The sequence below is a fragment of the Lissotriton vulgaris genome, chromosome 6 (genome assembly GCF_964263255.1).
Source record: "Lissotriton vulgaris chromosome 6, aLisVul1.2, whole genome shotgun sequence".
NCBI lineage: Eukaryota > Metazoa > Chordata > Amphibia > Caudata > Salamandridae > Lissotriton > Lissotriton vulgaris.
In genome coordinates this window covers 436,214,242-436,226,992 of record NC_141694.1, presented here as the reverse complement: position 1 = coordinate 436,226,992, position 12,751 = coordinate 436,214,242, and the positions used below count along the sequence as shown (strand labels likewise).

General features: G+C 47.7%; 1 protein-coding gene across 1 annotated transcript in view; it reads right to left on the bottom strand.

Annotated features, from left to right (window-relative positions):
- Window positions 1-12,751, bottom strand: part of PRIM2 (DNA primase subunit 2) — a 761,949-nt gene that overhangs the window by 536,270 nt on the left and 212,928 nt on the right. Inside the window, exon 6 of the mRNA XM_086925646.1 lies at window positions 1,690-1,785. Coding sequence (XP_086781772.1) covers window positions 1,690-1,785 — 96 coding nt within the window. The remainder of the gene's footprint in view (window positions 1-1,689; window positions 1,786-12,751) is intronic.

The window sequence follows — 12,751 nt, the reverse complement described above, 5'->3', positions numbered from 1 at the left end:
GTGCTTCACCGCCTTTTAATACGAGTGGGCTCCGTTTTTGTCAGTGTCCAATAATTCCGATCCTCACGAACGGACATGATTCCGCATTGAGAAAAGACTGGCACAACAAAAAGAGAGCTAACAATAATCCCGTTCCACGTTCTTTCCATTTCTACAGATTATTCTCGTAGAAGGCCCTCCCACGAGATCCATGGGGCATGACTAAAATCTAGTTAAAAATAAGTTCTATGTTGAGTATAATATGTGCTTTTTGGAAAACAAAAAAACCCTCGGTCACCCTTGCTTGTTTTTAATTAATGTTCATGTGTGACACAAGGCTGAATCTGTTAGTGTTACACAAGTTTCCAAGCACTCCAACAAAATTAAAGAATGCAAAAAACATACCACTGAATCGAATACAGTAGGTATGACACCAAACACGTTTCTAACAGAACGAGTGCACCTGAGCGAGGTACTACTCACTGCATGCTATAGCAGTGATTATATATCGAAGCATGAGACTGAACATGCCATGGGAGAAAGGAGAAAATATGCAATTAATGTCTGAACTAATGAATTACGCACACTGTTTTTTTCAGATTTATTCTTGCACAGAACGCTGTAAGCTTGCCAAAACCGTGAGTATACGGTCTGGCCACACACTGAGCTTGGGACGGGTGCACCTTAGCAAGTGCAGACCTCTCAGCTCAGTACACACTGGACTTGACGAAAACTTACAAAACAATAGACAAAGGTTGAAACATGTTGACCATATTCACTTAAGCACTTGTACCTTCTGGCTACAATATACCAGGAGAGGTATGAAGTAAGCTTCCTTTTTTAACCTTGTCACATGACTCTAGAATAAATTAGATAGGAGTACATGCTGAACACCTTTGAACACCTTTTTAATTAATTAATCACTCACATTCACTTTTTGTCACAATTCACACAAAAAACCCAGCTCCGCTGCAGTTGCAGGCGTCGCAGCACACCGGAGTGGCACTCTGTCACTCTGGTGGGCCCCTTTGATGAAGCAGGTCACCAACCAGGTTGGTGAGTGAGGGGTTTTTATAAAGAAAGAGTTCTTTCTTTATCTGCTTTTTTCTCCCCTTATTATTTTTTACATCATTAGGACTTTGTGTCCTGGGGATGCCCCTCTTTTTTTTTTTTTTTTAATATATAGCCCTTGGGGATAAGGAGTATGACCCTACTCAAAATACCCTTCCTCTCTCTCTTGTTTATTATAAAACATAACAGGTATTTGACAGCTATCAAAGCTGTCTGTAGGAAGACTAAAAAAAAGACTTCTTGTGAAATGAGAATGGGCCAAAGTACAAACAAATGACCTGAACATATTTATCTCAAAATACTTTAGTGTGTACACTACCAGCAGAGTACAGAAACAAAAGTGGATTTACTGTCTGCAACTTAAGGATCATGCATTTGAAATATACTTCAAGGAAAAACTGCAACTCAGGCCATAGCTTAAGACTAAAACCGTTGTTGTCATACATATTGTGATTAAAGCTGGTTTGTTATGTGTCACAGGCTCATGGGTGCCTTATATCAAATCAGTGAGGTTCTGGAGTACACTTAGAAGCATGCAACATGCTAGGAGACCTAGGTTTCAAAATGGTAGCACACACAAACATGCCTCACACAGCAGCAGCATTCAAATATTGGGAAAAAGCTGGCGCTTGAACATACCTTGTAAAACTCTTGTTCTTCGATTTTCGGCATACTTAATCCAACAGATGATCGCATCAGTTTGTCCTTGTAAAGCTCCTTTTCTTCATTACTAATCTAAAAAAACATAAGGGCGGATAATCAGCAAATTTAAATCACTTAGTGCGCATCATGCTTAAAAAACAACCCCCTCCCCTTGCTGCGGGGGAGAATAAAACAGTTAAGCGGCAGAGGCAGGTTGAGGCAATGGGCAGAACAGGAAGGCCCCTCATACAGGCGTCCATGATTAAAAGTGAGCAGTGCATGCTTGTGCACACAACATAGACTTTAGCACCAGCATTCTTGGCACAGGGTATCCTTCCCACCACCCTCTCCCATTGCATTGGCAGCATTTTGATGCGTGAGGGCATACTATTGCCACATGTAAACATGAAGCTACCAGCATTGTTGCTGGATTTTGAACACATTTGCCTATCACTACATGAGAAATGAACAGAGCTTGCTTCCGAGATGGGAATTGAAATAGGGAGATCCAAAGTACTGCAGAAACCTTACAGGGCAGAATTTACTGACAAAGATTTTAAAAATATGAGTCAGGAAGAAAATTACAGATTAGAGGACTAATGACAATTTTACAAAAATGGGGAGAATTAGACCGGTGGAAAACAATGTGGATTAAGAAATAGGAGGAAGCTCAGGCAAACAAAACTACATCAGAATATTTATTAGGAGAACCTAAAAAGACAGAAAGATTATGTCCTATGAGGGAGGAGGAAATGTACATGTTCCATTGACTAGGCAAGATATTTGATCATTTACCAATGATTTACCAAAATTAAGAGAGAAGCCAGTTGAATGGTATAGACCGGTTGAAAGGTTTGTGAAGGTCTCTAAGGTTTGATTGAAGGATTTAGATGGTCTATTTGACATAGTGGTACCTTGTGGACAGAATGTAAAATCACAGTTGATTGGCCTAGTGATGAGTACCCAAGAGATGAGACAACAGGTGCACCTTCAGAAGAAGTAATGAAGAAATATAATCAGGTGATTACTTTCTTGAAAGGGAAATTTCCCCCAAAAGAGACAGATTAGATAAAATAGATCGAACTACACAAGAAATAAATGAGACTGTACATGCTTACAATGAGCGTCTGTTGGAGGTGTTCAAGTAGTATAGTGGATTTGAGAATATTGGTGACAAAAGGTATGGGACATTTTGTGTATCGATTTGTATCTGGATTAAGACCAGAGATTTGTCAGATGATCCAAACCCATATGTTGTGCTGGCAAGGGAAACCCATAAATGAAGTCTTAAAATACGCAAAATACTGCGGAGATGAAATGGAAAATAGATGGAAAAAGTTAGAAGAAAAAGTAATGTGGGCACAAGTAAAATTGGCAGAGCAACAAGAACTCAAATTAAATAACGAATAAAATAAAGGATAGGACAAAATGAAAATAATGGGGGAAAACCAAGAGGGAAAATGAGTAGAGGAGAAGCAAAGAAGAAGTGTCCTTGTCATGGGTGTGAAAAATTGGGGCATTGGAAAAACAAGTATAAAAATATTCAAACTAATAATGGCCCAAATCAAAATTTAAATCCACAGACACAGCACGAGGTGATATTGAGTAAACCGCAACTTGTTGTAAATCCACAGAGTCAGTTACCACCTGCCCCTAAGCAACATTTTGTGAACAGAGCAAAGTAGTGTGGACGCCGGACTTCAAGGAGAAAGTTGTAAGCTAAATTCAGTAACTTCACAATTTCTTTTACAGAACAGTGGTTCATCGGAGGATGAATTATGACGGTGCCCGAGGAGTGGGGAAGAGGAATGCTACTTGGCGCATCCTTGCAGGTAGATCAGTCAGGTCCATATATTGATGGAAAGGTAGAAGGAAAATATATTACTTTTTTGTTGGACCTGGTGATAGCCGTTCTACTGTGAACCCACCCCTCTCAAGAGAGGCAATCCAAGTAGTTGGTGTTTCCAATACACAGTTCAGAACTCCAGTCACAGACCGATGGAGGTGTGCATAGGCAATTTTAAAGAAATGCACACATTTGTAGTATGTGATTCCAGTCCCGTAAATATGTTAGGCAGAGAATTACTATGTAAGATGAACTGTACAATTTATTGTACAACGGATGGTGTGACAATTCAAACCCTGATGAAGATAGTATTTAAAAATTAATGCTAGCAAAACAAGGTACGGAGGTAGATGACATGTACTCAATGATGACAAAGGATGACCTACCTGATGAATTAAAACTGACAGTAAACCCAGAAGTGTGGGATTTCACTGGAAAAGAAGTAGGGTTAATGGCAGCTGTAGACCTAGTAAAGTTGACTGTAAAAGAAGGTGCTAATTTCCCAAACACAAGACAGTATAAAATGAGCCCAGAAATTAAATCAGGTGCATAGCAGAAATTGAACGAATGATTCAACAAGGCATTTCAAAGGAAATAATGAGCAGTCTTTGTAATTCACCCATAATTGGCATTAAGAAACCGGATGGAAAATATCAGATAGTGCAAGACCTGAGAAAAATAAATAAAATAGTTGTGCCTTGTTGTCCTATAGTGCAGAACCCAGCTGTAATTCTGTATCAAATACCATGGAATGCAGGATGGTACACAGTAATTGTTTTGTGTCATGCATTTTTCTCCATTCCGTTACACCCAGATAGTCAATATCTCTTTTCATTTAAATTTAAAAATCTTGTTTATGCGAGGAATCAGATCTTGTAAAGGTGTCTCGAAACATGAGTGACGCCCAGAAGTTCAGTTTGGTCCAATACATAGATGATTTATTAGTTGCCTCAAAAGCACAAGAAGACTGTGTCCTAGATTCTAGGTCAGGACCGGAGGTTTCGGATTATGCTTTTCTCTCTTCGCTGTTTATTCACATAAATCCACACAGCAGCCAGAAAAGCATCAAAACTTGAACATTTTCCATTTGTATTCCAAACACAGGAATAATCAGAAAAAACATCATTAGAACATCTTCTTAGAACCACAACTCCCATCAGTCCAACATTTGGTAGTCCTTTCTTAGTGTCCATAGAGCTGAAGATAGGGCGTCCATCTTGTGAACTCCTCCTCTTTGTTCGCTGCTTCGCAGCCAGTTAAGTGCTATTTCTCCCTCTCTCTCACAGATTTGTGTGTGGGGGTTTTTTTCTTGTGTGGTGTAAATCCTATATTTGTATAGATTGGTTATTTGTTATTTGGCGGGTTCTGTTGAGTTTTTTCCTTCTACAGAGCCCCTTCATCGCGGGGACGCCTTCGCCCCTTACGCGATGTCGCCGTGTGTACCGCGGTGCCTATATTACCGCTAGAGGGCGCCGTAGCGTCTCGTTCGCCCTAGCGCGGTTCCGTCTCGCTGACTGGGGCCGCGCTGGGGAGAAGGAGTCGCGCCGGAGCCCTGTTGCCGCCTAACCCCGACGCCCTTCTTGGGTTGTATTGTCCCGTGTCTGAATGCCCCGTTGGGGTCTGTATTGGTGGTTTCGACCACGCTGACGCCTACGGGCAGGTTTTGAGCACCTTCTGCAGCTTTGCTGCCGCTGGGGTGGTACCCGCTTAAGCGCGCTGGGAGGCGGTGTGACCCGGTCTCTGTGAGAGGGTCGGCGCGCTGTGAAGGCTGGTGCTGCCTTTGTGACTGCCAGGTTCCGCCGGCATACAAACGTTGCTAGCCTCCGGTTAGCCCATATTTTTGGCAGGTTCTACGGCAACGAAACCCTCAGTTTTCTGGTAATTGTAGCTGCGCATTAGGTGCGTCATGGCTGAGGGGTATTACGTCGAGGAGGAAGAATCTCATCAATACCTCCAAGACGATTAGTTTTATGCGGCTGTAGATCAGTCGATTTACCGTTGTGTACAGGAGATTGTAGGGCCCATGGAAGACAGGCTATCCGCCCGCATAGTGGAGGAGTGCGCTAAGTTGGCGCCAGGCCTTGCAGGGTCGCCCGTCGCTGACCCTGGACAGCCACCGGCGGCCAATAGGTTTGTAGGGACGCAGGCCCTGGAGGCACGCAGGGCGTGGACAAGGACGCCTTCGAGCGCCTACGGGACGCTTTTCTGGCTAAGGCGACCGTGCCTGCCCCTGTGTCGCTCCCGCCTCAGGCCCCCTCAACATCTGCTGGCACTGTCCCTCCCTCCCCGGGAGGACTCTCCCCTGCGGATACTGATGAGGAGGACGAAGATTCCGTGCGGTCTTGGCGACCGTCCACATCCACGGCGGAGTTACCCAAGGACACTTTGGGCATGCTCGACCCGGATGAGATCATTCATCCGAGGTCTGCTGCTTGGGCGCCTGGGGACAAGGTCGCGCAGTTTGTGGCGGGCCGGCTCCGCAAGCCCTTAGAAAAGGAGTCGCGCAGTTGCCAAAGAGGAGAGTGTCCCCGTCCTACTCTGGAGGGGAAGGTAGCTATGACACCAGAGTTAGACGGGAAGATGGCCACTTTCATGGCCAAGTTTGTTAAGGATCCCCGTAAAGGAATCAATCGTTCTTGGCATTCATGCCAAGACAAGCTTCTGGACGCCATAGGCCCACTCACGAAGATTCTTGATATGGCCGAGGAGGCCAAGGTGTCGGGCACCCCCATATGCCCGGAGGTGTTGTCTAACTGGGCGCAGAGGGCTGTCATATTTTTGGGAAACGCAAACTGCGCCCTCTCAACGGAACGGCGACGTTCTCTACTAATTAAGCTGGACCCCAAATTGGGAGATTTGGCCTCCTCGGAGGCAGGCGCTGTCGCGCAAGGGGGTCTCTTTGGAGAACCATTTATAAAGGAGCTGGGAAAATTCGTTTCTACGTTCACCTCATTAGACGAGGCCCAGTCCACTATCAAAAGGGTCTTCCACCAACGTTTTTCCGGTGGGGCTGGTCGTGGCAGGGGCCTCACGACCGGCCGTGGCGGTCAAAACCAATCCAATAAGGGGCAGGGCTCCGGCAGAGGAAACTACAACACCTCTGCGAACTACAACAATTTCTACCCGACAAGGGGTCAGCGCTTCCGAGGACGTGGAGGCTTCAGGAATGACTCCGGTGGCACCAATTCCCACGGTAAGTGTGATCCCTGCGGATCAAGTTGTGATTGGGGGAAGGTTGGCATGTTTCGCAGAGGCTTGGGCGGCTATTACGACGGATGCATGGGTCCTTCAGACCGTGCGGGGGTTCCGTATAGAGTTTTACGATCAGCCGCGCCAGCTACAGCCGCCTCGTCCCATAACTTTCTCTCAGCCAGACGTGCTGTTGATCGACGAGGAAGTCTCGGCGCTCTTGCAGAAAGGGGCTATTTGTCGAACAACGCGTCACCCCGGTGGTTTCCTAAGCAATATTTTTCTCGTGGAGAAAGTGGACGGAGGCAAGCGGCCAGTCATCAACCTCAAAGAGTCCAACGGCTGAGTAGTGTACAATCACTTCAAGATGGAGGGCATCCATCTGTTGAGAGACGTGCTGCTCCCAAACGATTGGATGGTTCGCCTAGACCTCAAGGATGCGTACTTGGTGGTCCCCATCCATCCGCCTCACCGCCGCTTCCTCCAGTTTTGCTGGAAGGACATGGTCTTCGAGTTCAAGGCCCTTCCATTCCGGCTTTCCTCGGCCCCTTGGTGTTTCTCCAAGCTCTTACACCCAGCGATAGAGGTCCTGCGGAGTCAGGGGATTCGGTTGATCGTCTATCTGGACGACATTTTGCTGATGGCCCAGGACCCGGGCAAGTTAACAGCTCATCTATCCCAGACAGTCTCCCTGTTGCAGGGTCTGGGGTTCATTATCAACGAAGACAAGTCGGTTGTCACGCCCGCCCAAACCATAGTGTTCTTGGGCTTCGTGGTGGATTCTTTACACACGACTCTCAGTCTTCCGTCCAGGAAGATGGCCAAAATCAAGCACGAACTGCGACAGACGATCTCCAAGTCGCACACCTCTCTCCGGCGGGTTGCCAGAGTGCTGGGACTCCTCTTGTCGTCCATTCAGGCAATTTTTCCGGGCCCTCTTCATTACCGGGCCCTCCAACGTCTCGAAGCGCATCATTTGCGAAGAGGGCTATCCTACGACCACCTAATACCTCCGTCAGTGGAAGTCAAGGAAGAGATGTCCTGGTGGCTCACCCACATGGAGGCGTGGAACGGCCGAGCAATCTTCGGGTCCGTTCCGGACTTGGTGATAGAGTCCGACGCCAGCAGGTCCGGTTGGGGCGCCTGCTGCGGGGATTTCTCCACAGGCGGCGCTTGGTCATCCGAAGAACAGCGGCTTCACATCAACTGCTTGGAACTTCTAGCAGGATCATTTGCCGTCCGTTGCTGGACCAGAGATTCGGTGAAGTCTTGTGTCCTTCTACGGATGGACAACATTTCGGCGGTTCGGTATGTGAAACATTTGGGGGGTCCGCGGTCATGGGCACTAGCGGATCTGGCGAAAGACTTTTGGGACTATTGTCTCGCCCATCAGATCTCGGTAACGGCAGAATACCTTCCGGGACAGGCCAACCAAGTTGCGGATTGGCATTCGCGCTATCTACGGGACTCCAGCCTGTGGAAGCTGGATGTTCAGGTGTTCCACTGGCTGGCAACGTGTTGGGGTCCATTCTCCATAGACCTGTTCGCGTCCCGTCTGGACTTCCAGCTGCCGAGATTTTCCAGCTGGAGACCGGATCCTCTGGGGGAAGCGACGGATGCGTTCCTCCAGGATTGGAGTCAGGAACGACCGTATGCCTTCCCGCCTTTCTCCATGGTAGTGCGGGCCGCGGCCCAGCTGCGCCGACAGATGGCGGAAGTGGTGATGGTGACGCCCGTGTGGAGGTCGCAAGTATGGTTTCCAGTTCTTCTGGAACTTTCCTGGGATTTTCCAATCCTACTCCCCCGGATCCCTCGTCTTCTCCTCAATCCGGACGGAGACCCTCACCATCTCCTCCAGGGTTCTCTCCGCCTCATGGCATGGAGGCTTTCCGGAGACGCTGGTCGCTCCCAGGCCTTTCGGACTCGGCTGAGCACCTTTTGTCCAAAGCCTGGGCAGGTAGCACTGCAAAAAGGTATAGATCGGCTTGGACCAGGTGGGTTCGTTGGTGTCTTCGACAGGACTTGGATCCCATGGTCGCAGGACTCGTTCCCATCCTGAATTTCCTGGCGGAATTAGCTACGGCCGGCTTAGCATACCGGACTATTAACACGATACGGTCTGCCATATCAGCAGCTCAAGGAAAGTTGGATGGAGTTGCGGTCGGGGAGCATCCCCTCGTCTGTCGACTCCTCAGGGGAGTGTGGCTTGCCTTACCGCCGGAACCACGATATTCTGTCCTCTGGGACGTTAATGTGGTATTAAACCTTTTCCTTTCTTGGCACCATAACAAGTATCTCTCATTAAAGGAATTGTCTGCCAAACTGGCTATGCTCCTCTGTTTGGTGTCGTGTCGCAGGGAGTCCGACATGCGCGCCTTGGACATCACGGCGAGAGTGTTTTCTCCAGATGGGCTTACCTTTACCGTGGGCCGCCGCACAAAGTCTGCTACAAGGTCTATTTCATACCCAGCCTTTGCGGACGTCCCTAAGTTGCGTGTGGTACAATGTTTAAAAACGTATGAGGATGTCACAACAGAACTTCGCCCTCCGGGCGAGCGGCAGCTCCTGATTGCGTTACGCAAACCTCACAAGGCGGTTTCTTCCCCCACTATAGCCCGTTGGGTGCGATGGGTGTTACAGGAAGCTGGTATTGATACAAAACAGTTCGGAGCTCACTCCGCAAGAGGGGCCATGGCCTCCAAAGATTTCGCCCTTGGGGCACGTTTAGAAGACCTAATGCGAGCTGCGGATTGGTCTTCGGATTCAACCTTCAAAAGGTTTTATTTCAAGCCAGTGGTGGATATTGCAAGTTTGGTGGTAAACAAGCTTTAAACAAGCATAATCCAAAGCCTCCGGTCCTGACATAGAATCGAAATTTGCCTAGCTTAGTAACGGTAAGTTTCAATTCTATTAAGGACACGGAGGCGAGGATTATCCCACCCATACCTCCTGCGGAGATCCCGCCCGTACTGGAGTAAGTAAACGTTTTCTGGATTACATTCAGGGTGTACTGTTTCTCTTTGGTTACATTTCAATGACTTGTGGTACTGCTTTGGATGATTTGCCTTCAGGCTTGGCGGGTATGGCAAAGCTCACACTCTTCTTTTTTCCGCCAGGTAATGATGGTGCGAAACAGGATCGTTGAGACTTTGGCTTGACTCGCGACGAAGAAAGAGGAGGAGTTCACAAGATGGACGCCCTATCTTCAGCTCTATGGACACTAAGAAAGGACTACCAAATGTTGGACTTATGGGAGTTGTGGTTCTAAGAAGATGTTATTATGATGTTTTTTCTGATTATTCCTGTGTTTGGAATACAAATGGAAAATTTTCAAGTTTTGATGCTTTTCTGGCTGCTGTGTGGTTTTATGTGAATAAACAGCGAAGAGAGAAAAGCATAATCCTCGCCTCCGTGTCCTTAATAGAATTGAAACTTACCGTTACTAAGCTAGGCAAATTTCGATTCTATTGCATTGTTAAATAATTTGGGCGATGGAGGGCATAAGGTGTCACCAGAAAAACAACAATTTTGTCAAACCAGAGTTAAATATTTGGGACATCAATTAGAAAGAGGAGTGAGGAAAGTAACACCTGAAAGGATTAAAATGATAAAACAGATGCAGTTACCTCAGACCCAGAAAGAAATCAGAATGTTTCTTGGTGTTGTAGGATATTGTAGACCGTGGATTGTAGGTTTTTCCTTACTGGCTAAACCACTGATACAAATGACAAGAAAACGAGCAAAAGACCCTGTAGAATGAGATAGTGAAAGCATGGGAGCTTTTGTAAAATGAAGAATTTTTCTTTGCTAAGCCCCTGCTTTTGGAATGCCAGATTACACTAAAGAGTTTGCATTATTTTGTTGTGAACGAGATAATTGCGCATTGTCAGTGTTGACCGAAGAATGGTCTGATGAGACGTCCAGTGGCATATTTCTCTGCTACATTGGATCCTGTAGCCTCTGCATTACCAGGTTGTTTAAAAGCAGTGGTTGTTGCTTGCACAAGTCTTGAACAAAGTGAATCTATTGTGATGGGACATCCTGTGAAGGTATATGTCCCTCATTCAGTTGAAATTCTTCCGACCAGAACCCGAACTCAGTACTTTACCCCAAGTCGAATGACAAAATATGAAAAAATTATTTAGGAGCAGAGAATGTAACAGTAATCAGGTGTACAGTTCTGAATCCAGCTCCTTTATTACCTGATGTGTATGGAGAAGAAGTGAGGGATGATGTGGAACAGGACTGCCTAGATGTTGCACAAGTTACTACTTGTGTAACGATATATCTGTAAGAGACATTAGTTAGTGATAGATTCCTTACCTTAGAATATCCCCAGGCGTCAGACTGGATCCGGAAAGTTTTGCGTAGCAGTACACTTGCGCGTCGGTAGGCGTCGTCTGCGGCTCCGCGTCCGTCGTCGGCGTCGTGGGCGCCGTGATGACGTCGTCGGAGTACTTAGACGCCGCCTCCGCGTGCTGACGTCAGTTCTTAGCCACAGCTTTTCCGCGCCAGAAGCGCAGAGCCATGACAAAAACCGACACTGGTGCCAAGAAACTAGGGCCCTGAAAGGGGATGACCTTAACCCTAGATATCGGTTCGCAGAACGGGGAGGATGGGTGGGTCGGTAAGGAATCTATCACTAACTAATGTCTCTTACAGATATATCGTTACACAAGTAGTAACTTGTGCATCTGAAAGAGACACGTTAGTGATAGATTCCTTACCTTAGAATAGATACCCCAGCAATACCATCCCCGTGGTGGTGGGTCTGCGAACCAATATTCACACCAGAAAGTCCTGGAGAACGGAACGGCCGAAGTAGCCATCCCTCCGGACTTGACTGTCCAGGCAGGAGTGCCTCGCAAACGTGTGCAACGAAGCCCACGTAGCAGCCTGGCAAATGTCCTGCAAGGGCACACCTCGGCCCAAGGCAGTTGTAGTGGCCGTGGCTCGAGTGGAATGAGCCCGCAGCCCAACAGGTGGTTCCTTCTTAGCCAAGGAGTAACACGCCTGGATGCACATGATAATCCATCGAGAAATGGTCCTCTTGTGCACCGCTTTCCCTTTCTTAGCACCCGCGTACCCAACAAAGAGTTGATCATCCACCCGGAACTGGCGTGTGCGATCCAGATAGAACGAGAGCGCACGTTTTGGGTCCAGACGGTGGAGCCTCTCCTCCTCTCTCGAGGGGTGCGGAGGCGGAAAGAAGGTGGGCAATGTGATGGACTGCCCCATGTGGAAGGCCGTGACCACCTTAGGCAAGAAGGAGGGCCTAGTCCTCAAAACAACCTTGTCCGGATGGACTGAAAGGAAAGGAGGCTTACAAGAGAGGGCCTGGAGCTCACTCACTCTCCTGGCAGAGGTGATGGCTACCAGGAAGGCAGTCTTCAAAGAAAGAAGGCGAAGTGGACAGTTATGAAGTGGCTCAAAGGGAGCGCACATCAGAAATGTTAGAACCAGGTTCAAGTCCCACTGAGGCATCACGAAAGGAACAGGAGGAAAGGTATGAGTGATGCCTTTCAGAAATCTGTTTACTATAGGGGACTTGAACAAAGAAGGTTGATCAGGCAGCCTCAGAAAGGCTGAAAGAGCCGAAAGATAGCCCTTGATAGTGCCCAGAGCAGAGCCCTGCTGGGCAAGAGAAAGAAGGAAGAGAAGAATCTCAGAGAGAGGGGCATTGAGAGGATCCACAGCCTTTGCTGTGCACCATGCCACAAATCTGTTCCACCTGCAGGCGTATACCGTTTTCGTGGAGGGACGCCTGGCTGCCAGAATGATGTTGCAAACTTCAGGAGGCAAGTCAAATGGCCTCAACTGTCGCCGCTCAATCTCCATGCATGGAGGTGGAGACTGGACAGGTTCGGGTGGAGGACCGTCCCCTGCTGCTGCGACAGAAGGTCCTCCTGAAGAGGCAGACGAACCGGGGGATCGACTGACATACTGAGTAGCTCGGGATACCAGTACCTTCGTGCCCAGTCCGGAGCCACAAGGATGACTTGTGCTCGGTCGCGCTTGATCTTC